General features: G+C 35.4%; 2 protein-coding genes across 2 annotated transcripts in view; one reads left to right on the top strand and one right to left on the bottom strand.

Moving 5' to 3' along the window:
- Positions 1-2,193, bottom strand: part of NSMCE2 (NSE2 (MMS21) homolog, SMC5-SMC6 complex SUMO ligase) — a 253,075-nt gene extending 250,882 nt beyond the window's left edge. Inside the window, exon 1 of the mRNA XM_051971083.1 lies at positions 2,067-2,193. The gene's annotated coding sequence lies outside the window, so the exon portion shown is untranslated. The remainder of the gene's footprint in view (positions 1-2,066) is intronic.
- Positions 2,194-2,322: 129 nt separating this feature from the next.
- WASHC5 (WASH complex subunit 5) overlaps positions 2,323-27,451 on the top strand; it is a 64,172-nt gene continuing 39,043 nt past the window's right edge. The window contains exons 1-10 of the mRNA XM_051971079.1: positions 2,323-2,573; positions 9,588-9,896; positions 10,352-10,497; positions 12,196-12,280; positions 14,069-14,169; positions 16,174-16,366; positions 18,072-18,224; positions 19,490-19,603; positions 21,312-21,483; positions 27,220-27,347. Of these exons, the coding sequence (XP_051827039.1) occupies positions 9,711-9,896; positions 10,352-10,497; positions 12,196-12,280; positions 14,069-14,169; positions 16,174-16,366; positions 18,072-18,224; positions 19,490-19,603; positions 21,312-21,483; positions 27,220-27,347 (1,278 nt within the window). The 5' untranslated portion in view covers positions 2,323-2,573; positions 9,588-9,710. The remainder of the gene's footprint in view (positions 2,574-9,587; positions 9,897-10,351; positions 10,498-12,195; positions 12,281-14,068; positions 14,170-16,173; positions 16,367-18,071; positions 18,225-19,489; positions 19,604-21,311; positions 21,484-27,219; positions 27,348-27,451) is intronic.

Here is a 27,451-nt window from a genome sequence, read left to right as displayed (position 1 = left end):
TTTTTAGTAGACAGAAAACCCACAATGACTCTATATAATTAAATCCTAGTCCCTATGACTATATATCATGATTGGGGATCTATTTTCTCTACACATCTATTTCTTCTTCAGTCCAGATGATCTGTAGTTACTCTAATGACACTATCACTTGTTTTCATTGATATAAACCAAATGTTTTCAATCATGCTTCTTTTATCTCTAAATTGCTGGATTTATTCATATTAGTATTTTTTTCTTAATCTCTCTGTGTCCTTTTATCTGTCCTGTTCTTTTTTAATAAGATATTGTCTTCTATGGTTCTTGTCAAGTAAAGTCTCAATGATACCTGAGAAGTTACTCTTTCCATTAGAAGTTCTAATTCATCTTATTTCTTAAAATTTATGAACATAGATTTCCAGGTTCAAAACTTTTGTTAATAGTTCCTTTCTTGTATTTTTCCCTACTTTTTTTTTCTACTTTTCTACTTGAGATAAACAGGAACTTATGTTTATCTCAAGTGCTAAAATTCTTTCATTATTGCTACACAATTTAATAACTCTCTTGATATATATACCATAGATAATTTTCTCCATGTCTCTTCTTTTTCAGTTTAAGGTCCCTATGGTTAAATTTACAAGAATACAGGAAAACACATTTTTGCTACCCTTTTCTAGATACATGCCATTCCTGAGGAGATGATCATTTCTCAATTTTAAGTACTCATCTAGGAGTGCAGATCCATTTTATGACAAAAATTTATTTATCTAGTTTACCCACAGTTCTGGCATCATGAACTGAACAGGAAAGAACTTCCTTTTCCAATTCCTTCTTTAACCCAAGCTCTGAGAAATGTCTCAAAATGTTTGTTTCTGTTCTGTGCTGCTCTTCTCAGTTGCAAGTACAGGAGATGATTGATTCCCCAACAGCTCAGGAGTGTGAGCCATGGCCCACTTACACCAGGATTCCAGGCAGAATATATGGTCACTGAATCCAAGTCAAGAAACTGGGACTGTGTTGTAAGAGAACTGAGGAAAACTTTCTCTCCCCAGAGAAAGGTAATATAAGGAGTAGGATTATGTCTTCCCTGTATTAAGGGAATAAACTTGCATACACACACACATACACACACACCCCTTTGAAAACAAATGTTCCCCTCTCCACTCTCCTAAAACCCTCATACAAAAACTGAAAGGATGGGGTAGATAAAAGAAAAGGTAAGGAAAGAGGAACAAAGACAGAAATAAAGACACAGAGAACCTGAGATCAAATCATACTTCAGATACTATTAATTGTGATTCTGGGTAAATTCTTAAACTTCTGTCTGCTTTAGCTTCCACATCTGCAAAATGGGGATATAATAACACCTCCCAACATATTTGTAACGTGTTTTGCAAACCTGAAAGCATGGAATATTATTGTATCTTAAAGTAATGATGAAACTGACCAATCCAGGGGAAAATGGGGGGGAATCTCTATGATCTGAGACGAAATGAAGTCAATAGAACTAAAACTTCTTATAAAATGATAAATTCTATGGAGAAAAATATCTTGAAAGATTTTAGAACTTTGATCAATGAAATGATAAATCACAAGTCCAAAAGAATGAAAAGATGAAATATGTCAGTCATATCTCGACAGCTTGGTGATTAATTTAAAATGCAGAAAGGACACACATACATTGTCAGAGATAGCTAACGGGAATTTTTCTTACTAGGCTATGCAACAATGGTCTTATTCTTAAGGTTGTTTTGTTTTGTTTTGTTTTTTATTTGCTAAATGTGGGAAAGATTTTTGTATGATAATTTTTTAAAATTATGGAATATTAAAATAAAATGTTTTTACAAAAAATGCCGACTATTAATACTTAATGATTGTCGAGCAATTCCGTGGCCCTCTCTGAGCCTCAGTATGCTCACCTCTACAATAAGAGACGTGCACTAGAGGGTCCCTTCTCCAGGCTCCTATCACAAGCTACGCATTTAATAAAACATTGATAGAAATGGATTCGAGGTAAGGTCAGCCCCTCCACAGTCCTCCCCATTAGCCAAAGGCTCCTTTATTGCTTCCACCCGCCCCGGACCCCTTACCTGGTCGCCCACTACAGACTTGGACCCGTATCAGTCAAAAGCCGCAGACAACAACCCCTGCCAAGACCCCAGATCCCGCCTCTCCTGGGTGACTATAGCGACCAGTTCGGATCTGAGCCGAGTCGTACGTCATCAGTAGGCGCCGATTAAATGCGTCATCACAGGCGCCGATGAATTGGTTAGTCATATAGCGGCGCTGGCCTTCTTGCTTTCCTGCTAGCAGTGGTTGTTCACGTGATTCTCTCCGATCCCGCCTCCGCACTCCACCCTGTTCCATCCAATTCTAGTCATGTGACAACCGGAGCTGCTCAGAGGTTGGGGTAGGGGGTCGGCCGGGTCCTTCTGTTGAGGTGGGAGGTAGAGGGGAGATTGTCAGGCACGGACCGTCTGCCGTGACGGGCTAAAAGGGCACTGACCCCTACTATTCCCCTTACCCCTCAGACCGGGACAAGCAGAGACAGACCCGCCCAGACCCCGGCCCCGGAGCAGGGCCTGGCCCCGTGACAGGTGACTGAGGGAAAGTCGGGTCCGAGACCCGAGGGGACGGGGAGGGTCGGTCCAGGTGGGAGGAAGGGAGTCTGCTTGCTCCTCCGGGGCTGGTGGCACCTAGAACCGAGGACTTAGGGTTGAGACTCTGGGATGAGGTGACCGTAGAGAAGAAAAAATCCTCAGTGATGAGGAGCGAGGGAAGGAGTGCAGCCTCTGCCCGAGTCAGAACCTGCGCTCCGGCGTGCATGGGCGAAGGTTAGAAAGTGAGGGAGCCTAAGAGGTTTCTATCAGAGCATCGTGAATGAATAGCGGGAGTCTGGATTTGTATTCTCTTTCTTGCTATTTCCTGGGTGTGCAAATCATTTCACTTTCCTGGGCCTCAGTTTCCTCGTTTATAAAAATAAAAATTACCATGATTTTAAAACCTCTTCCAGCTGTAAACCTTATGCTTCATATTCTAAACTATTGTAAGTATAGATTGAAGAAATTGAGGCTGAAAGAGAGAAAGTATAAACTTGGAAATGAGACATATTACCAAGCTTTCATGGATGTTATGCTTATGACCAGGGACCTACCTTAGATAGATACTCTTTTTCCAAATTTAATGTCTCCCCGTGGGTAGCTCTTTTGTTGTTATATGCAGAAGCAAGTTTTGTTTTTTTAGGGGGAAACGTGTGTGTCTAAGTAAAAATAGATGGGTCATCTTTGGGTCCCAAGGTAAGGTAAAATGCGGAATTTTCCAAAGGCTGTTTAACATTTCTAGACATGTTTATAGAGGGCTGTTATGAGTCCTTTCATTCTTTGAAGTAATCAAACTCCATCTGGTATTTCCCAACCTGAAAAATTACTGGACAACATGCCAGTGAATGTTTTTATCATTTTTTTTATCCTTTTCTAGGACTTAAGAAAAATACATATATTGAGGAACGTGGGATTGTAGGATTTAGAGCTGAAATGAACTTCAGAGATCATTTAGTTCATTCAGTTCATTCTATTTTACAGATAGGAAAACAGTCTTGTGGAAGTATAAATTCAAGGAACAAAAGTGACTTTTCCATGGTTTCCAAGATAGTACGGCCAAAATTAAAATGCAGATTTTCTGCCTCTAAATTATATTATTAATCAATAAATATTTGTTTAGTGATTAATTTGTGGCAAGCACTATACTATGCATTGGGAATATAGTAAGTAAGTCCCTGCCCTCAAAGAACTTCCAGTCTAATAGGGGAGATAACTTGCAAACAAATATGTACAAAGTAAGCTATGTAAATAAGAGACATAGGAAATGACTGATAAAAAGAAAAGTGTAGAATTGAGAAGAGTTAGCGATAGTATCCCACAGAAGGTGAGATTTGGGATTTTAAAAGGAAGCCAAGGAGGTCAGTAGTCAGATTGAAGGAGGGAGAACAACACAGGCATAAAGGAGAGCTAGAGAAAATGCTCTGAGCTCTGTCTATGGAATAGTCAGAAGACCAGTGTTACTGGATCAAAGAATATGTACAGGAGAGTAAGGTGTAAGAAATCTGGAAATATAGGAGACTGTGAGGTTATAGAGGGCTTTGAACGCCAAGCAGATTGTTTTGTGTTTTCCTCTAGGAAGCCACTAGAGTTTATTGAGGGCCATAAGAGTGAATGGCAATATCTTCATCTTAGAAAAATCACTTTAGCGGCTGAATGAAGAATAAATTGGAGTGGGAACAGACTTGAGATAGGCAAAACTTCCAGCAGGCTAGTTCAATAATCTGGGTGTGAGGTAATGAGGGCCTGTTCTGGAGTGGTAACAGTGTCAGGGAGAAGAGGGCATATTTGAGAGATGTTACAAAGATGAAATTAACAAATCTTGGCAACAGATTGGCTATGAGGGATGAGAGAGGGGATTCGAAAATGACTCCTGGCTTGTGAACCTGAAGGACAGAGAGTGTTGTATTGCTCTCTACATTAATAGGGAAGGTAGGAGGACAGAAGGGATTGGAGGGAAAATAGTGAATTCTGTTTTGAACATATTGGATTGAAGATATCTACTTGACATCCATTTTGAAATGTCTGAAAGACAGTTGCAAATTATGTAGAGAGACTAGGGCAGTAGGGTAAATTTGAGCATCATCAACATAGATATGGTAATTAAATCCATGAGAGTTTAATGAGTTCACTAAGAAAAAAAAAGAGGGCCCAAGGTAGCCTGAAAGACTCCAGTGATTAGTGGACATCGTATGGAAGAGGATCAAGTAAAGATAAAGAGTAGAGAAAAAAAGATTATTGAGGAACAGAAAGGGACCAACAGTATCAAAACCTGCAGTGGGGTCCAGAAGCAAGGAGCAGTGATAAAAGATCAATGGATTTGACAACTAAGAGATCATTAATAATTTGAAAGCACTCACTTTCAATGGAATGAGATAGTTGGAAGCCAAATTATAAAAAGTTAGAAGGATAGTGAAGGGAGAGTGGAGGCACCTTTTTTTAGACATTCTTTTTAAAGAGTTGAGCTACAAAAGGCAGAAGGGATATAAAATATCATATTTTAGGGATGAAAGGATCAAGATAAGGAAGACATGGAATGTTTGTAGGGAGAATGAAATTAACTAATAGAGAGGGTGAGATTGAAAATAAGTGAGAGTAGGAATGTCAGAGAGCGGAGATGTCTCCAAGAAACAGTTGTCACCTGAAGGAGATGGGAAGGAATGGGATCACTTGAATAAGTAGAGTGGTTAGCATTGGATGGAGTATAAACATTTCATCATGTGAAACAAGGATGATGGAGAAAATAATAACCAAATGCATCTGATACGAGATGAGGACGAGGGTGTTCACAAAAAAAAGTCCTCAATTTTTTCTATAGAATATGAGGCAAGTGAGAGTGGAGTGATGGGAAGCCATAGGACGTTTGAGAAGGGCTACAAAGTTTTGGAAGAGTTTTTGTGGAGAGTGGGATAGTGAATTCATAAGGGAGAGATAGTAAGATTGCCTACTAACAGTAAGAACCCAGTAGAGGTGACATAACATAAATTTATTGTGGCCCCAGTCAGAACAGTTGGGTGGTTTTTTTTTTTTTTACATCATGTATGCATTCCAATTAACTTTACTATAATTATAAAGATTTTTTTCTAGAACTTAGGAAGCTAATCATTGGGGCTATTCCCCATCTCTTACAAAACAATGAAGTTTTCTCAAAAGGCAGAACATAGTAATTTTCCCTTAGTGTTAGACTGAACTTAAGTTCAGAAGACACTGAAACTTTTTAATCCCTTGTAAAACTATCTGTGTTTGTAGGTAGGTTGCTGAGTAATTTGTCATCTTTAAAGAAAATCTTAAACACAACCCTTTAGGAATCTCAGTAGCCTCTCCAGGACTAGTTTCTCAACTTAAATGAGGATTTGGGTAACTGATTTGAATAAATAACTGTTTAGTATTGGAAATTCAATACATTGGCTACATTGCAAGTATTTGTGCCAGAGGAACAGTGTAAATTGTTATAATGTAAACGAATTGTCCTTTCATATCAGTTTTCTATTTTAAGTTTTTCCATTGGCAAGAAATTAGCAAGAAACTATCAACATCAGAACTGAAACTTAAACTCACAATATCCTAACTAGTCACAAATCCTAACCACAACAGAAAAATTAAATGCTAATCATTTTGATTTTAAGTAGAAGAAAGAAAAATCTTCCTATTACCATTTTCTCCAGCCAGTCATTAAGCATTCATTAAGTCAGTGAGTCATTAAACATTTATTAAATGCCTACCATATGCCAGGCATATGCAAAGAAGCAAGAGAAGCTAAGTGGTGCAGTGGATGGAGTACTAGGGCTAATGTCAGAAAGACTCATTTCTTAGTTCAGATCTGGATTCAGTCACTGACTAGCAGTGTGACTCTGAATAAGTCACTTCACTGAAAGAAATGGCAAACCACTTTGCCATTTACCAAGAAAACTCCAAATGGGGTCACTGGAACAGCTGAAAAGATTAAACAAATACAATCATCAAGAACCTCCTAAAATAATCAGGGAGACAACAGACAAATATGTGTGAACAAGTTACATATAGGATAAATAGACAATAATAATTAATGTTCATTAGGCACTTCATAATGCATGACTAGAGCTCAGAGATAGAGCATGGAACTTGATAGTAATCTGCATAGGTATGATAATTGATGCTGTAGGAACTGATGAAGTGACGATTTATTAGTACTTAGGCTTCCTTGAGAGTAAGATTTATTTCAGTCTTCATAGTGCCGGCTACATTGTAAGTGCTTAATAAATGCTTGCTAATCAACTAAAGAGAGTATAAAGAGAAAAGAGAAAAGGACCCAGGATTGAGCATTTCAATACAGTCACAGTTAGGGAGGTTGACATGGATAAAGATCCAGCAAAGGAAACTAAGAAGAAATATTCTGACAGGTAGGAGCAGTATCCCAACCCATAGAGGAGGGAAAATGCAGGAAGAGATGGTCAGCAATATCACCTTCAAAGTTTAGATTTGGCAGTAAAAAGATCATTGGTTAATTTTGGAGAAAAGTTTTAGTAGAAAGATGAGGTCAGTTGAAGGGGTTTTAGAAAAGAGGAAGAGAGAGGAACAGGAATCACTGAGCATAGAAAGCATTTTCCAAGAATTTAGCTAAGAAGAAATATGAGATGAAAGCTAAAGGAAATGGGAGACTTTAGTGAGGTGTGAAAAGTGGGGAAGATTTGGGCCTCTTTTTATGAGCAAAGAAGAAACCCGTAGAGAGAAAGAAATTGCAACCACTTGTATCAGGAAAAATCCCTTAATATTGTGAGGAGGATTCCATATGGAGCATACAGGTTTTCCATAATTAACCCTGCACTTATATAACTATCTAACTTCCTCTTCTGTCATCTTTGTGATTTATCCTCTCCATTGTTTCTCCTGTGCTATTGCACATTCATTTTGCCCATTTTAGTCATATGTGACAACGTATTCTCACCCATTGCATACCTCTTCATTGCTTTTTAAATGACCTATTTTCTGGGAATTCCAATATCTTTGCCAAAAAAAATTAAAAACTCAAATGGGGTCAGTAAGTCAGTTAATGAACAATATTAAGTTTGAGGAAATGAGGTTGAGTGATTTGTCCAGGAATTCACAGAAAGAATATTTGAACTCAGATTTTTCTCACCACAGGCCTAATGTTCTGTTCACTTACTTAAAGAATGATTATGTTGAAAAAGATAGACCTTTAATTTAGGGAAAAGCTTAAGTCATTCAAAGCATTTCTAAAAAGCAAGCCAGCCCATTATTCTCATTTTCAGTTCATTTGCAGTATCTTCCCAAGACAGTCTGCTGTCACATTATCATCTATCTGACTGCATAACATAGTTTGAAACATAGACATTCTTTATTCCATTGGCTATTCGTACACGGATAATTAGGCCAATTCTTTTAAGAAACTCTAGGGTTCCTTTAGGAGATTTTGCAATATACCAGGACTTGATACAGTCATCATAAGGTTATTTATGAACAGAGGCATAAGAAATCCTTCTTCCTTTTACAATTTAAGCCATGTATCTTCCAATTTCTGGGGTCTTTAAGTTTTCATAGTTACAATTATGTTTGTAACACCTTCTTGGAAAATAATTATGTTCTGTCATTGCATGTCCTTGTATTCATTTCCCATTTTTCATTGTCAGCAACTTACTTAAAAAATTCAAGTTAAAGTTATTTCAGCTGCTCACTATTATCTTCTCATCTTTATTTATCTAATTTAGTATTGATTTTGGTTTTTGCTCTAGTAAATAAGTGGTCTAAATATATACAAACAGCTGATTCAGAAATTACTGTAACATCAATAACTAGTAATTTCCTCTCCATTAAAGTATAATAAGTATGATTTTTGTGATGTTCTTTGGTGCTCACCCAGTCTAGCACCCTTTAACTCTCTCCTTGAAGAAAATATTCATGAGCTACATAGGTATGAGGCTTCCACATAGCCTGAAAGGCTTGCTCCTGGATCTTTTCTAAGATTTTTAACCACTGTTACCTATCTTTGCATTAAAATCTCAGGGTTTGGAAATACATGCTGATTTAACTTGAAATAATGTTAAACTTAAATTTACTTTATGGACTCTCTGCAGTTTTCTCCATAGTGGTCTTTTTGTAAATGTTTATTTAGAGCTCCGTAAAAGATAACCAAATTTCCCATAAAGTGATATTTCTTATTGCCTGTGGACACAAGATAAAAACCAACCTTCTTCCATGCCTTTATTTCTCTCATCAAGAAGAAACTAATTTCATTTTGTCTTTTGGTTTCCTTTGTGGTGAGAATGACCATAATGATATGATTCAGTTCAAGTAATATGTCTAGTTGTTGGTTACCAGACTGAGTTTTAATGTTTAGAGAAGCCACCATTAATTCATATTTACAAATTGCCATCATAAAAAACAAAACCCTGATTCTTAGTACCCTCTGCTCTTACATTCTAGTTTTCGTTATTTGTATCTAGGTGTATGTCTATGTGAAATATAAAACACAGAGTAACTGACAGTTGCTTCTGTTAAAGGTAGGGATATTTAGCAATTATTTCAATTATTCAATGATAAAGAGGACTAGTGTGGGAGATTATAGCTTCTTCCTTACTGGAGGTTAAATACAGCCAACTATTTGTTGCAGTTGAATTACAGGTTGGATTCTTCTTTAGAAGTATGTTATACTGGTTGACCTCTTAGGTTATCTTCTAACTCTTAAGATTCTGTATTCTCTTAACCAGCTACACTGTAAGCCTGTGAAGAGACACATTTATTTGTATCTCTTTCTAAACTAATTACAGTGCACTGCACAATATATACTCTTTAAAATTAAAGAGCAGGTACTAAATAATTACTTGTTACTTGATTTGATTTAGTACTTAACATGTGGCCTTCATGTCCCACTTTACATCTCTGCTTCAGATTTCTGGATATGAAGAATAGTGTCAATAATTTAAAACTTCACTTTAGAGGAAGATGTCATACTTTCCTTTTTTTTGCCTTCTGACATTTCTACTGGAATGTTATTGATTTTTATACATTTTTAATCAGGTACTTTAATGGAGCACCTAATTTGTAAGAAGTCCAAGTCTCTTCAGATAATCTATAGATCATAACTGCAGAAGATCAGACCATTTTCAGTGCCCAGCTAAGGGTCAGCTGGCTGTCTTCACAATGTTGGATTTTCTTGCTGAAAACAATCTCTGTGGACAGGCATGTCTGAGGATTGTGTCCTGTGGCAATGCCATTATTGCTGAACTTTTGAGGCTGTCTGAGTTCATTCCCAGTGTTTTCAGGTTGAAAGACCGTGCTGATCAACAGAAATATGGAGATATTATCTTTGATTTCAGTTATTTTAAGGTAAGTCTTCATACACCTATGGATTTTTAAAGTATTTCCTTCTAAAGTAACTTTCTTTGGAAAATGAAAGGTTTATTCTGTATAAAGGAGGTGACAATGAAAAAGAAGGTGTATTCTGAATGTTTTAAAGAGATATTGAATTCTATTTTTAAATGACATAACCACAAAAGTCATATATTGTGTATTTTGAGAATACAATAAAACTTGTGAAAACACTAATATTTTATTAAACATTAGAATATTGTAACTTAAATGTAAATTAATGTCTAGTATAAGTTAGGTAAATTTCTTACCTAGCAGTATGCAGAAGAGTCTTAACAAATTATTGAACTTTACCTAAAATTATTGATATGTCTTTTAGGTTGTTAGACCAAATTTTCTTAATACTAGTCAAAAAATGTTTCTATCAAATATACTTTCTTTTAAATTTCATAGCAAATTGTTCTTCTTCTCAGGGTCCAGAGTTGTGTGAAAGCAAACTGGAAGCAAGACCAGACTTACAGGATTTAGATGAAGAATTTCGTGAAAACAACATAGAAATTGTGACAAGATTTTATTTAGCTTTTCAGAGTGTCCACAAATATATTGTAGACTTAAACAGGTATTCATAAATCTAAATGTAATTTGGTTTTATTAAATTATATATTGTGAGGAATGGAGCAAAGGAACATCTGGGAAAAATTCAGACAATCTTGGACATTTTTCTTGATTTAATTACTTGACTCTTTACAGTTAGTTTATTCCAGAGAGCATTATCTTTTCATTCTTGTAGCAGTGTTGTTCTTTTTTCCCCATCAAATAGTACTTTGTTTTTCCAATTACATATAAAGATAATTTTCAACATTCATTTTTATAAGATTTTGAGTTCCACATTTTTTCTTTCTTCCCTCCTCCCCAAGACCACAAGCAATCTGATATAGGTTATGCATGTACAATCACTTTTAACATTTCCATATTAATCATGTTGTGAACAAAAATTCAGAACAGGAGCAAAAAACCATGAGAAAGAAAAAGCAAATAAACCAACCAAAAAAAAAAAAAAAAAAGATGAAAATAGTATGCTTGGGTACATATCCAGTATCTATAGTTCTCTCTCTCTGGATGCAGATGGCATTTTCATCCCCAATCTATTGCAATTGTCTGACATCATTGTACTGCTGAGAAGAACTAAATCTATCATAATTGATCATCACATAATCTTGCTGTTGTTATGTACAATGTTCTCCTGGTTCTGCTCATTTCAGTCAGCATCAGTTCATGTAAATCTTTGCAGGTTTTTCTGAAATCATCCTGCTCATCATTTCTTAAAAAACAATAATATTCCATTGCATTCATATACCACAACTTGTTCAGCCATTCCCCAGTTGATGGGCATGCTCTCAATTTCCAGTTCCTTGCCACCACAAAAAGAATAGCAGTGCTTCTCTTAATATTTTAGTAAACTTTAATATCTTTAAATAATACAAATTTTAACATATTTAAGTTATATATAGTATAATAGAATTCCCTTTCCTTTGAGAAATTGTCATTTTATTTTATAGTCATCCTAGATCCGAAACTGGATGTTAGAGATCTCATTTTTTCTCATTTTTCAAATGAGAAAACTGTGGTAGTAGAATTTTAATGTAGGTCATGTAATTCCAAGTTTAAAACTGTTTTCGTTGCACCATGGAATAACTATATTCTAATTTCTTATCTATTGTTTTCCACTCCTTAGAAAACCCTAAGTGGTGAGAAGGTGACATTTTTCAGGTTAGCTTCTTGTTTCTCCTTTAGCTGTTGAGTACTTGTATATTTCATTCATTCTTTCAACTAATTACATTTGACCACATTTGGATATTCTTGAAATATTTGTGATTAGCCTATCTGAGTGATATAAAGTTTGTGGTGCTACCCCTATAGCGGTCTCAGCTCTTACAGCCCTACTTGAGTCCATGCAGTTGCACAGATCTCTCTCAGCTTTTATCTTATTTTAATATGGCTTCTGATCCTGCTACTGACTTCTATAGTCAGCGTTTCTAGAGCATAGATCAACACGATCCATGTCACACAGCCAGTTGTTTCTGTTTTTGCTATTTGGTCTTCCTGCTGAACACTTTTCCACATGGCAACCTTGCAATCTATAAAACCTTAGAACCTAAGACTAAGATATACTCTAGCCTTTTTCACTTTGAACTTCAGTTCATCAAATAATTACTATATATCTACTGTATTCAAAATCCTATATTTGACCATCTTTTAAGAAAAGAAATGTGATTTCCTTTTTTAGCAAATATTTTTTCTGTGTCTTCATTTTTAGATATTTGGATGATCTCAATGAAGGGATTTATATTCAACAGACATTAGAAACTGTTCTACTCAATGAAGATGGAAAGCAACTTCTAGTAAGTTATTAAGATTAATTTTATAAAACAATTATTTGAGTATTACTATTAATTCAATATCATTTTTTTTCTTCAATTAAAATCATAGATTTTTGATTATCAAATGCATCTTGTGCAGTAGATGTAGGGTAGATTTCACAGAGCCAAGTCAATTGAACACAAATTTATTAAGTACCTACCATATACTAGAGATTGAAGTGGAGGAGAAGGGATAATAGAGATATGGAAACAATTAGAAAGCTATTGAAATAATGCAGGCATGAAATGATAAGAGCCTGAAATAGAATAATGAATGTGTGAATAGAGATAAGAAAATATCATTCAAAAGATTCTGTGAAGACAGATACAGGAAGATTAAGTAACTGATTGGATACTTCAGGTGAATGAGAGTGAGGAATCAAGTGTCCTCATTTCATCCAGGACCAACTCCAGTCAGCCCGATTTCTATCTGGCTATTGGACCCAGATGGCTCTGGAGGAGAAAATGAGGCAGGTACCCTTGCACAGCCTTTCCTCATTCAAATCCAGTTCACTTGCATGTCATGTTTTGATCCACTTCAAGAGTGAAGGACAAACAGCAGACTGCAAAGATGTCAAGAAAGATGAGAACTGAAAAAAGCCCATTGGAATTGGCAAATAAAAGATCATTGATAACTTATGAAAAAGCATTTTCAGTTTAATGATAAAGCATAAACTAGACTGCAGAAGATTGGAAGAAAATAGGAGAGAAAGTGGAGGAATTTTAGAAATTTAAGGAGAAGAACTATAGAGGAAGATAATTAGGAACATAACAAGATCTCTTGAGGGTTTTTCAATGATGGGGAATACATGGGCATGGTTTTAGGCAGTAGGGAAGAAACTAATATTTAGGAAGAGATTAGAGAGAAGGGGGTTATAGAATATTACATATTCTCTAGCAAAATGCTCGAGAAGGCTGGAGATAATGGCCTTGGCTAAGAGAAGAGAAGAGAACTTCATCAAAAACTGGAATAAAATAAAAGAAAGTGGGGAATGGGAAGGGCAGTGTCAAAAAGTTGTGAGTTGGAGAAAGGCAAGCTCTCAGCAAATGGCCTTAATATTTTCTTTAAAGTATGAAATGAAATCCTCATGTGAACCTATGCAGATATGGAAGAAATGTTCTTGGAGGCTTGAGGAGAGAAGAGAAATTTGAAATGGCCAAACAGGGGTGATAAACTAGAAAAGGATTGAGAGAAGGGAGGAATTGGAAGTCAGAGTAGTGAAGCATAGGAAGAAATGGGCTAATAGGAGACTATAACTGGATAAAGGACTTTCAAAGCTCATGGGAGGTAGAACACTTGGGATTATGACAAGGGTGTGGATATTTCTCCATATAACTGACATGGAATGGAAGTCATGGGAATTAAGTAGGCTGAGAAATTATTAAGTTAAATCATTCAGGGGAACATCAGCATAGATATTGGAGAGTATGAGGGCAGAAATTGAAAATGAACTCATTGAAAAAGAATGGAGAGTGCCTTGAGGATTAGTAAAGAGCAACCACCAGAATCTAAATTGGTTAACTCTTTGGATAAAGTGAACTTTAGTGAAGGAAAGGATTCTGAGAGATGATTATAGAGGGAGAAGGAATATTCTGATTCCCCTTTCAGGACCAGTAAGTCAATGGATATGAGAGAATCAGCACTCAAGCATTGTCAGGAGAGAAAGAGAATGAGAAGATCCTTAATAAACATCAATTTCCTTCATCAAGAAAATAGCATGCTGTTCTTTAGATCACCTGACATTGATCATTCTTATTCTCTTTGACTAGTGTGAAGCGCTCTACCTCTATGGGGTCATGCTGTTGGTTATCGATCAAAAGATTGAAGGAGAAGTCAGAGAGAGGATGTTGGTTTCCTACTATCGATACAGGTGACTGTGCTTGTATGTTGTATATTTCCAAAATAGATGCCTCATTCTGGATCCTTGTGAAAATAAAACATACATGTTCTAAAAGGGACCTAGTAAAATATTAAAGAGCAAATTGAGTCTAACTTCTTAAATTATTTTAAAGCATTTTAGAAGTCTTTAGCTTCTTTATTTCTATTCATATAAAAACTTAAGCAAGTAATACTAATGACTAGTATTATATAAGCTTTCTATGGTTTGCAAAACATTTTACAAATGTCTCATTTGATCTTCACAACAATCCTATTGATGTTATTACTATCCCCACCTCACTGTCACACAGCTAGTAGGTGTTTATAGCCAAATTTTAACTTGGGTTTCCTTGACTCCAGATCTGGCCCTCTGCCCAATCTGCCAATTCATAGCAAATAAAATAATGGAATTTTTAACTGCCTTCTTGGAGTCATAGGATTTAAGAATTAGAAGAGACCTCAATGGCAATCAAGTCTAACTCATTCACAAATTGAATGCCCGCTATAATATAGTCAAAAAATAGTTATCTGGCCTTTGCTTAAAGACCTCCAGGAAGGGAACCAGTCTCCTATCCCCCATTCCTCTCCTCCCCAGGCACCCCTTCCACTTTGGGAAAGCTGTAATTGTTAAGAATGTTCTCTGGATCTCAAGTCTCTATTGGCCTCTCTGTTTCCCCCTGTTGTTCCTGGTTCTACCTTCCAGGACCCAATGGAACAAATCTAATTCTTCTTCCACCCAACAGCCTTTCTGATACTTGAAGATAACTATCAAATCAAGAAGTTGTTAGCTGCTCTGTTTTGGGAAGAGAGAGACCATCTGCAGATGTCTGAATAGATGAAGGCCCTGTCTGTATTGTATTCAAGCTTCTCAGGCAGACTGATGGACTCTGTTCCCCACTCTTTATATCTATTTCTTCTTTCTGTCTATGTAATCTATAGGGACGTGTCATTTCTCTTTTCTTTTACCTTTACTGGAGTTAGGAAGACCTGAGTTCAAATCTAGCCTCACATGCCTACTAGCTATAGGATTCTTGAGAAGTCATTTAACCCCAATTTGCCTCTCTTGCCTCTCTGTAAAATGAGCAGGGGAAAGATGACAAACCAGTCCAAGATCTTTGCCAAGAAAACCCCAGTAGAGTCACAAAAAGTCAGACACAGCTGAAACAACTGGCCAACAAATACAGACAAGATGTGTGCAGAGTAAATGGAGGTTCTCTCAAAGGGAAATTGCACTAAGGCTTCTTGCAGAAGGTGGATTGTAACTGAAATTAGAGGCAGCCTGAAGGTGGAAATGAGGATGGAGAACATTCCAGATGAAAATGTCTGGAGTTAGAAGATGGAAAATCTCATTTTGGCCTGAACTGCAGGTGATGTGGAGGGCTGTGAAGACTGGAAATATAAGGGACCAGGCTACAAAGGACTTTAAAGAGATGATCTTTTGATTCTGAGCTGATAAGAAGACTCTGGAGTTTTTTGAGTCGGGGCTAATAGGGTTACTTGAATGAGCAGCATCTTTCCTTGATGGTCCTTTTGAATACTTCTTAAAAGTTAGTTGGCAGTTATGAGTTCTTTTATTAATACACCATCTTTTCCTGTATAATATTTATAATATTTAGTCTACTTGAATGAAAATCATCTAGTCTATAATACTGCCTAGACAAAAGAATAACTTTTAAAGACTTTTGTTAGAAGGAAACAGCCTTCTAAGGAAAAAAAAAATGGACACTATATGATATTTTAAAAAAGATTTTATAGTATTTTATTGTTTTTAATAACATTGATTATTACAAAATATTGGCATTGGAAGATCTCATAAATGAGCCCATCTCATAAAATAGTTGTGTTATATCAGACTGATACTGGACCTGCTTTTTTTGTGTTTGAAGTATATGAATTGACCTATAGTTGATCTGAATCTGTTGCAGTGGGTTTGAATTAAAATTTCTGATCTCTATGTAAAATATTTTCTGTTTTGTTTTCTGTTGTGATATGACAGTGCTGCTCGATCTTCTGCTGACTCAAATATGGATGATATTTGTAAACTGCTTCGAAGCACAGGCTATTCTAGCCAACCAGGAGCCAAAAGACCTCCCAACTATCCAGAGAGTTACTTTGGCAGAGTACCCATTAGTGAAACTTTTGTCAGCATGGTTATTGGGAGATTAAGATCTGATGATATTTATAATCAGGTAAGAATTGAATTAATTTTAAATTCAGAACAATCTGTATGCCAAAATAATTTGTCCATATTGTTTTACTAGATACAAAAGCCATATTTCTAATTTTTGATTTTGAAGTTAATGCATTACAAACAGTATTAAAAAATGGAAAAATTATTATATCTCCAGTTGTTTAAAAAAGCAAACTAGACCTTGGACTTATTTTTTATTCCATAGTTCTTTGTTCTAGTGGCATTTGATTTACATAGCTTGCACATTGCTTTTCAATGAAATGTTGATAGATTTGGAAAAATGAACACATTAGTTAAGCTTTGTATTTGAATGTCACTAAAACCATTTTGCTTAGCTGTAATGTGAAGGGATTTTTCATTTCCCTAAATGCTGTTCTCATCGTTATCCACAAGAATTTTTTCTTTTTCTTCCCTCTCCAAAGAGTTAAAAAGAATTGAAATGGCCACAGAATATTATGAAGACAATTAAAGAAATGTACACCAAATGAAGGTGCAAGGCAACTTGTCCATCCTTCCTCAAAAATCTGCTGAGTGCCATCTTTGAAATAAAAAGTAATTTTATTGTATTCTCTCAAAATGCAAATTAATAAGAATGCTGTGAAATATACATATTCTTTATATTAAAACTCATCATCAAAAAGAAAGTACATAATCCTTCATAAAAGGCATGACTTTACCAGAAGCTTTTTTATTAAGCATTATAAAGGATATAATTCTAAAATAGCTACAGTGAAAATCTCCCCCACTCCTGGAGGCCTTCAAGCATAAGTATCCATCCATCTTTGTAGGAAAGTTAATTTTGGCCCAGATTTGAGAACCAACTAATTAGATCAAGTTTATGGTATTTTAGAAACAACGATTTTTTTGTCTACTGATAAGTCCCTTTCAACTAAAACTTGCAAGGTAGGACTCCTTTGGAGTATTTGGGGGGGTTCAGTTTTTTAATATTCATTGTCTGTTTCCTTCACATTCTCTGAATTTTCCACTGGCTTCAGAAGGTGTTGAAGACAGTAAGCATTAGGCTTTATCATTCCATGGTTTATACTATTCTGCATTTTCTCTAGGTGTGACAAGCAGTTGCTAGAGATTGTCATGGTGAATGCTAATTAAAAATCAGGAAGGAAAACTTTACTGTGCTTTTTTAGACAGTCTGATAGTCGACCTTTTTTTTTTATGACTTACCACTGAAGGACTCGGAATGAAGTCAGATTCAATACCAGTTCATTTTCTTCCCTTTCTATGTCTAACTTTATCAGCTGCCGCCATAGAGGATTTTTTAATGTATTTCATTATTGCCTATTCTTCCAGTCACTATAATATCTTGCCCCCTTTTTTCCCCCTTACCTTGTTTTATATCCCTACTTTGCTTTGTTTCTCTTCTTATTTTTCCCTAAAATAATGAAACAAGATAACTTAAAATATAAAGGCTATAGCTATCCTTGTAGATATTGCCTTCACCAAAATGTTGCTTAGCTCTCCATCCTCTTTTGTAGATCATATGAATGGTAAAGAAGGGAGGAAAAGTTGGAGTTGGTTCTACTGTCATTCAATAGTTTGTGGGTCTTAGAAGTCCCTAATTACAGTCCCTACTGCCAGTCTGCAAAACACTGATTTTAAATAACTGTATGTATCGGCTATTTGGCAGATGTGTGACAGAAAATATCCTGAAATTCAAACATTGGGGATTTTCCTCTTTATTCTAGGTTTCGGCATATCCACTGCCAGAGCACCGAAGCACTGCCCTTGCAAATCAAGCAGCTATGCTCTACGTGATCCTCTATTTTCAACCATCTATTCTTCATAACCATCAAGCAAAAATGAGAGAAATAGTGGATAAATATTTTCCAGATAACTGGGTACATAGCCTTATTGTACATTAACTTTTTACCAGGTTTTATGCTTTTTAAAAAAAAAAAAAAAACACTCTTTCTTTTTCCTCATCAAAAAGACAATTGACCAGAAAAGAGAATAGGCCAGTCATTTAGTAAGAAAGAAGAATTATGGTTCAGTATAGAAGACATTGGACTCTAGTGATGCTTCCACAGTGTGAATGGATTTAGAGGAATGCTTCCAACATGTTAAGTAGACCCCTGGGGATGTTCCAAAAAAAAAAAATCTTCCTTTTGGATCTTTTTAGTTGTTTTTATAAATAGTGGATTTTAAAGTAAAATCATGTTAAAATATGTGTTTCCATTGTACTCGTTAACCATTAACTTATTTAAACAGTTTAAACTCATCTATGACTTTTAGTCTTAGGGAATTGTGACTCAGAGAAGTAGTGAGTTACATATCTGGTCACTATCATAAGTGGGTTTGGAAGCCAACCCCAACTAATTCCAAAGTTAGGACTCTTTCTGCCTCTCATATAATACAGTTTGCCTTTTTATTAATTTTACTTCTAAAATGTCATGGTACTCTCCAATTAGAGTTCATAATACTTAAGGAAAATGTTTAAATTTTTGAAAATTTGGTTGAAATTTTAAATTTTTTATTGTAAATTTAATCAGAGAAAGAAAATAGTATTTATGAATCATTTCCCTTGTCTGTGACACTATACTCTGATTACCAAGGGTTACCAAAATATAGAGCAGACTAGCCCTTAGGAAGTTTCCAGTGTTTCCCCCTATCCAATCCTTGATTTTGCAATGAACATATTTATTGACATTCTTAAGAACAACTTGGAACAAGAAGTTGATAGACACAGTTGCACTTCTTAGAGGAGTTAGAATTGAAGAAGAAGACTTCTAATTCTTTTTTCTAGCTAGATACTGCCAAAGAAATTACATTTAGATTATAGCACTAACTTCAGACACATTTTAATTAAAAAGAGGTTAGCTCTTTGAGGATTCAAGCTTCTTGAGAGCAGGGTTTCTTCCGCTCTTGTTCTGATTTGTTTGGCTTTCTAGACAACTCTTTACCCAGATAAAATTGGTATACATTCCTATATTTAAAATTGATATTGAGTGAATTAAAAAAAAAAAAACCTCCCTCTTGTTAATACTACATTATTAGTTCCTTAATAGCTGAATCATACTCCTATAGTTTTGTAACCTTCACAATAGTTTATACAGAATGTGTATCATTAACTTTTTAATGAATGAATGAATATTCACTATTTTAGGTGATCAGCATTTACATGGGAATTACAGTCAATCTTGCAGATGCTTGGGAACCTTACAAAGCGGCAAAAACTGCTCTGAATAACACTTTGGATCTTTCAAATATCAAAGAACAGGTATGTCTTGTTAATAAAAGAAAGATTGCTCATAACTGCAAGACATACATATGGATGTGGATATTTTGTTCAATCTGAGACAAGTCTATACAACCATTTTGGTAGAATAACATTCTGTGATAAATTTGTTACAAGAAAGTTTCATTAAATGTTAGCAAAATGCTGAATAACTATGCATAATTAAGATTGCACAATATAATTAGAAAACAGACCTATAGGCTTTAGGAAGATATAATAAAAGCTAACATTTATATTAGCACTTTAAGATTGATAAAGTGCTTTACATAAATCATCTCTTCTTATTGGAACAGCAACTCCAATAAAAATGTGTTACTGTTATTCCCATTTTACAAATGAGAAAAGTGAGACAAATTAAGTGCCTTGCTCATAGACAAGTGGGACACAGAAAAGAGAGACAGATTAAATATCTTGGCTTGCTTTCTTTAATCATCTTCCTCCTTATAGGCAGAATTGGCTCTTAATGAATTACCTGAAATTGATGTTTTGTGTTGGCAAAGTGAAAAGTGATGATAGCATTCTTAAAAAATAGTTTACCCTTGCAAAATTATCTATGGTTCAAATTATCTCTAGGAATACAGGCAAATAAATGGACCCACCATATTACAAAGATTTTGCTTCTCTTTCTTTTATAAGACTTCCTTCTGTTTCCTTGATAAAATGTAAAGAAGAAAAACTTGAATGGAGAAGAATGATTGATTTTGGGGAGCATAGTTAGCACAGAAGCCTATTATTGACTTTAGTATGGATTTTAAAGTTTCTATTCCACAAAGAACAATACTTTTCTCTATGTATTTCCCCTTTCTATCAAAAAAAAAAAAGAGAGAGAGAGAGAGATTAGCCAATTTTATTTAGATAAATTATACTTTATGAATATTGTACAGAGCAATTTGACTTCTAGCATATATCCTGGAGAAAATGAAGTTCATTACTTCATGCTCCCAGAGTATTTTTCATTACCAGGATGCCATTCCAAATTTACATATTCTGCTTTTTGACATTTTAAAATTGATTGTTTAGTACCTACTGTTGGACTATCACGTGACAGTTTCAACCCAACTGTAAAACATTCACTTCCCTCTCTGAATAAAGAAAGTAGACTAGAAGGAACAGCTAGGTGGCATAGTAGATAGATAATCAGCCCTGTAGATAGCCCATAGTAGATAGAGAGAATTTTTTTTCTGTATTTTCTCTATTTCTCTATTTTTTTACCTGAGTTCAAATCTGGCCTCTGACAACTGACAGTTATTAGTTGTGCAAACCTAGGTAAGTCACTTAACCTAATTGCTTCACCAAAAAAAAAAAAAACAAGAAGAAGGAAAAAAAAAAAGAAAAGAAAAGAAAGGACTAGATACTTGCTTATTCTTTGCTTAAATTAGAGCCATATCTATTACCTACTAAAATCTGACCTACTTTTATTGTCCTCTATGGCCTTACACATTAAGTGGTTTTTACTCTTTAGCTGCTTCTGCCTTAAGTTTCAAGGTAAATAGTAAAGAAATAGTTGGCAATATCAAATTACATTAACTTTTCTTCACAAGCCCCTTAAACACTTAAAATTTATCACATGTATATCATTCAATTTGTACAGTCACTGCAACTGTTTGCCACATGATTCACTGCCATATGATGCTTTTATAAGTTAAATTATGCTTTCTATTAAAGTAATTCAGTTTTTTTATCTTCCAAGGCAAGTAGATATGCCAGTGTCAATGAACGAGTACATTCCCAAGTGCAGCAGTTTTTAAAAGAAGGTTACTTAAGGGAGGAATTAGTTCTGGATAACATCCCAAGGCTGTTGAACTGCCTGAGAGATTGCAATGTCACTATCCGGTGGCTGATGCTTCATACTGCAGACTCAGGTAACCTCCTTAATTTGTAGTTTTTTAAAGATATCTCATGTTTAAAATTAATTGAGTTCCATTCTGCCCCATAAAAGTGCAACCGTCAAAAGAGAAAATTACTTGAATAAAAATCTGATTCCAAAATTAAATAGAAAAAGTTTTGGAGTTAGAACCAAAAGACTTCTGTATATGACCCACTTCTGCCACTTACTAGCTTGGTAATTGATCAAGAGAGATTTCTTAAGGTTTGAGTGATCAAGAAACATCATATAAAGTAAAGGTCAGTACTAAGTACCACTTTAGTTCTTAAAAATGAATATATTTTAGGAAGTCATGGAGGATATGAGCAGTATTCTGAGCAGGAGGATTATATGACTGCATAAAAGTTTATTTGGAATGGAAGAGTCACTGAGGTGGAGGGGGGAGAGATGAACAGATTGGGGCCAAGTCTTAGAAAACTTTAAATGTTCAATGGAATTTGTACTTTATCTATAGAGAAGAAGTATGGTATAATGGCCAAAGTGCTGGGCTCAGCAGCAGAAAGACATATATCTAACTCATTCCTCAGATGCCACTTAGATATATGACTCTGGATAAGTAATTTAACTTCTCTGAGCCTCAGTTTCCTTATCTGTAAAATGAGGGTTATCATAGCCTTGGTCTAATTTAGACTGGTATGGTGTTTTCAATTCAAGATTAGAGATCCTAGTAGATCATTATTGTCAGAAAGGTCTTATTCACATAGGACCTTATATAGTACTCTCTACAGTAGTCCAAAAAAAAAAAAAAAAAAGTGGAAACCAAATGTGTCCATCATTTGTGGAATGGCTGATCAAATTCTAGGATTTGTATCTAATGAAATAGGACACTATAAGAATCTCATCCTTTATTGAGGCAATTCATGTCATCTGTACAGAAGGGGAATAGGCCATCTGGAGGCAATGGGTTCTCTCTCACAAGAACTCTTCCAACAAAAATAAGACAACCACTTTTCTGGGATGTTATAGTGAGTTTTTCTTTCTGAAAAGGCAGATATCACCTCTCTGTGATTCTGTTACATGAAGTTTACCTAGGATCTTAGAGATGGAAGAGACCCTAGAGGCTATCAAATCCAAACTCTCCGTTTTATACATAAGAACTGAGTCCAAGAGAATTCAGCGAAATGATTTTCTGAGGGTTATCATCTACTCAGTGTATGAAGCCAGTCATGAACTCCATTCTCTCTAACTCTAGCACCCTTTGTATTACACTAACCTGTATTGAAGTGTCTACCTTCTTATCCAACTAAAAAAATAAGAAAGTTTGCTTATATCAAAACAGTGTTCTTCGGTCTTATTATTTCTAGCCTCTTTAATTTTTTCCCCTGAATACCAAATTCCCACTCTTTTTGTCATTGTAGTGGGTAATGGATTCAGTCAAATCAGTCCTTCCTTCTGCTGTCACAAAAAGCTTGAACTTATCCCATCTCAGAAAGTTTTTGAAAATTTCTGAAGGAGATGATATTGTGAATTAGCTGTAGCATTAATCTAGTATTTTAATTAATTTTGTTGACTCTCTTATATGGGATAGGGTATTTGGGGTTTTTTTTTTTAATACATGCTCCCATGAAATTCAAAAATTCTTGTGTATAAAAATTCTATTTGGGGTTTGAATTGTTTTTAAAAACTCAATTCCTTGGGCTTATTAACTATCCTTAGTGCTTATTCTTCTCTAACTTATAAAATCCATTATGTTTCTCAATGGTTTGTCTTCACTGACATCTTCTATATCACTGTGCCAGACAGCAGTACTGATGCTTAGAAACCATGAGGCTTTTGAACTTATATCTGTACTAGAGGTAACTTTGGCTAATCAGAGATCTATAATTTTACCTTCAAAGGATACTGTATCCTACTTTTGTGCCTGAGAACTTGCCTGAATCCATTGTGCAAGATTATAAATTAGTTTCTGCTTTGTTGAGTCACAGGATCTAATGTAATGTTTCCCCACCTTCTTCATGGCCTAGTCACATACTGGTAGTTGTAGATACCACTAATGCATTGTAGAAAATTCAGATGTGCTTCCCTTCCCTTCCCATTGTCCATTCTGTGATGAAACAAATATAATCTATAATAATATGGGACAGCAGAGACTAGCGGACAATTCCACTCTGTGTATCTCAAATGTTGCTATATTTTAGTGGAACCACCATGGGTCTAAAGGGTACTGGAAGGTGTCTGGGTCATTAACTGCAAAAGCTATTTCATTCAGAGGCGGTTAGAGCCTAGGAAAACTGTCAAATACTATCCAAACTTAAAAAACTGCTTTCTTTGAAAAAAAAAAAAAAAAAAAAAGCCCATTTCTTAATTGAAACCTTCACACCTTTTGATTCTTAGACTTGTGTTCTTTTTAGGACACCATGCTGCTTTCCTTCAAAGCCTGATACGTCTTTTTTATAACCAAATATATGTGTTCATCAGTTCCAGTATCTGTCTTGTTGGATACTCAGTGATTCACTATAATTCTCTCATTTTTTGTAACAATAAATTTTTTTAACTTAATGTTGTAATATTACATATTCCTTTCCCACACCCACCCCCTTTCCATTTCGAGACATTTTTCTTTCATCTTGCATTGTCCACGGACTCGATACTTTGATACAAATTTCATTGTAGGTAAAATATCTCATTAATCTGAGATAATGGAGTGAATAGTGGTCTGGGACTGAAATAACCAGGACTCTGGCTCTGGGTATAATGGCTAACTGACTGTGTAGTTGTGACTAAGTTCAGCTCTGTTGATCTGTGCTTAATTATAACATTTGGAAAGCAACAAAATCAGACTTTTGGAGTTAAAAGAGAGCCTAGAGCTTGTCTGACCCAGCTCATTCATTTTAAAGATAAAGGAGAAAAATTACTTGCTTAGGGTAAGACAAATAGCACCCCAGAACTAGGTCTAGGAATCAGATCTCTTGAGTCTTGTCCCAGTCCTTTTTATTATGTCATGCTTCCTCTTCATGTAATAAGCACTTTATGAATCATATTTTAGGGTGCTTCCCTATTAACAATCTTTGATTCCAAATATAGTGTTTTTTTCCTGCTTTATTTTCAAAAGAAGAGCATTCACTGACCTGAGTATCCAATTTTTTTCCTGATTCTTTGCCTCACTAAAATTTAGGTTGTCTAAGGACAAGAATTGATGTTTACTTTGTCTTGTCACAGTGCCTTAATAAGCACAGCAAATTCAGAATGAATAATTGTTAAATTGAATAATCTATTACCCTAGATCTTCAGAATTTTATTGCTTAAAATATCTATCTGTTAGGATCCTTGGGATGGTCTTAGAGGTCTCCTTCATTTTAGAGATGAATGTGTATACAAGTATGGTGTATGAATCCTTAGGACAATCACTGACTTGAGAGGGGAACAACTGCTTCAGGGTGAAAGGAAAAAGGGAAAGTGGAATCTGAATTGAGATTTAAGAGAGCAATATCTAAAGAACAGCAATATCTTAAGAGGCAGGGTCTTGGTTTATCTGTAAGGCAGAAAAACTAAAAAGATTAGATAAATGAATTGTATGGATGAACATGGATGGATAGATTAAAAAAAAAGAGAGTATAGCAAGTACATTTATTAAGCATTTATTACATTTCAGACACCTTTTTATGCACTAGGGATACCAGTATAGGCAAATAAAGCAGTCCCTTCTCTGACATAGGTTACATTGTAATGGAAAAATATATCTATATATAGGGAAAATAGAGAGAATAGCAAGTTGGGGGTGGTAAGGGAGGCCTAGAGGGGAGTCTACCTATATGGAAGAAGGAGGAAGTTTATGGGAAGAGTCCAAGTGAGAGTGAAGTGAAGCCTGGCTGGAGTTCTTATCAAAATGATGGTCCAGAAAATCAAATCAGTAATGAGGAAAGGAGAAGGTTCCAGGAGATGGAGACGAATATGAAACTTAAGAGAAGGAATAGCTCGAGCTCTGAAAGGTTGTCTAAAATAGTTTAGAAGACAGAAAGCAAGCAAAGTTAAAAATTATCTGATATCAGCCTATCATCCTTAAAGCTTTGGCCTTTCATGGCATCAGCATATATTCTCTACCTCCAGCCTACACTGACATTTCAGTGTGATCTATAGTCAGATCTGTATCCCTTTGTGATCAGCTTCACCGGTCAGTCAGTGAGAAATCTTCCTTCTACTTATAACCATTCAGCTGGGTTTGACTATGAACAACCCCTTATCCTAGATTGTGTCGGCTTGGGTTTGGTTTTGGTTTTGGTTTTGGTTTTTCTTTAAAACTAAAGTTTGAAAGAATATAGTATAGTGGAACCTAGCAAAGTTCACTTCTTCCTGCTCCCTTGGAAAACATGAAGGGACAGCAGTGTCACAATATGTTCTTTTAAGTACATCAAGATAGAACCTGAGGTAACCTAGGTTTTCAAATCACTATTTTTGTCTTCTGTTTCTGGTATGCCCTGAAAATCTTTGGAGCATTTTAGCAAATAATAGACAGGTACTTCCAAGGTGGTAACTTGGGGCTAAATGGTCATATTTTCCCACTGAATTCAAGAACCAGTATCTGTCCTTCGTGAAGATTGCCATTATCGATCAACCAGATATACAGCTGTTAAAAATTTAATAATTTTTATTTTTAGCTCTGATGCCATGGTTTCTAGAGGGATCCAATTTTCAGTGAGTGCTAGGAAATAGAAAAAATGAGAAAGGAAGAAATTTAAGATGGAAGGAAGCTCTTTAGTATTGTGCAGAGATAATGAATTTAGAGTGGGGCTCTGGGATTTGGGGGAAAAGAGTTTTTCTTCAGTTGAAGGTTCAGTATTACTAGGATGAGGAGAAAAAGAAGCAATGGTACTATGTTAACCATTGAGGAATGAAGCCAGGCTGATTATCAGGTCTCTTGAAAAAGGCAGGTGATTAAAAGGCTGAAATCAATTGCTGGTATCCAAAAGGAGGCAGCCAAGACTGCAAAGGCCTCAAAGATCATACTATATGGGGATGAGTTGAAAAAACTCGAAGTATCTAACCTGGCAATCAGATGGTTTAGAAGGGACATGATAACCAACTGTCTTTGGGTATTTGAGAAGCTATCATTCATATGAGGGGATAAACTTGTTCCACTTTACCCCATAGAACTAGGAACAGTGGATCAAATTTGCAAAGAGGCAATTTAATACATAGAAAAATTCTCTGTCAAAGCTTTCTAGGAGTGGAATGGATTGCCTCAGGCAATTATGGATCCTCCTCACTGGAAGTCTCCAAACAAAGACTACATTTCACTTCTTGGTCAAACTGTTAAGAAGTGTGTCAGGTGGCTCTTTGTAGTCAGAGTGGTAAGCAGATAGCAGTTGGTTGATAAATGCTTGTTGGTTAATTGCTAACGCTAGTTTGCCTCAGGTTCCCCCGAGATTGTGTGATCCTTTTATTTCATTTGTTACTTATGACTGTTTCTAATTGTCAGGAAGAAACATGCACTAATTCTTTGAATCCGGAAATAATTTTTAAAATTGGAAATAATGAGAGGAAAGGATACTTGATTTTGAGGATGTCCACTTTACTACTGCCTCCTCACTAGAGCAAAGATTATAGAGATTATTGGTTTATAGATAATTGCTGAGGTTATTCATTCTTATTTTTGCATATTTTGCTTGTAAAGCCACTAAATATCAAGTAGTCTCCCTTTGCTCATAAGAACTTATATAAATTGCATTTTAACATGCATTATGCAAATTGATAACTTTTTCCCTCCTGTATATAGCCTGTGACCCAAATAACAAACGCCTTCGTCAAATCAAGGACCAAATTCTGACAGACTCAAAGTACAACCCAAAGATCCTCTTCCAGTTGCTGCTTGATACTGCCCAGTTTGAGTTCATACTTAAAGAGGTAACAAATGATTATTTTATAAAGGAAGTATTGAAATAATAATCATCTTCATCCTAATAAGAAACATTTACATAGCACTTTAAAGTTTACAGCATGCTTTACAT

Source organism: Antechinus flavipes, chromosome 1 (assembly GCF_016432865.1).
Source record: "Antechinus flavipes isolate AdamAnt ecotype Samford, QLD, Australia chromosome 1, AdamAnt_v2, whole genome shotgun sequence".
Classification (NCBI taxonomy): domain Eukaryota; kingdom Metazoa; phylum Chordata; class Mammalia; order Dasyuromorphia; family Dasyuridae; genus Antechinus; species Antechinus flavipes.
The sequence above is the reverse complement of the archived record's forward strand: the minus strand, read 5'-3'. Positions and strand labels throughout refer to the sequence as shown.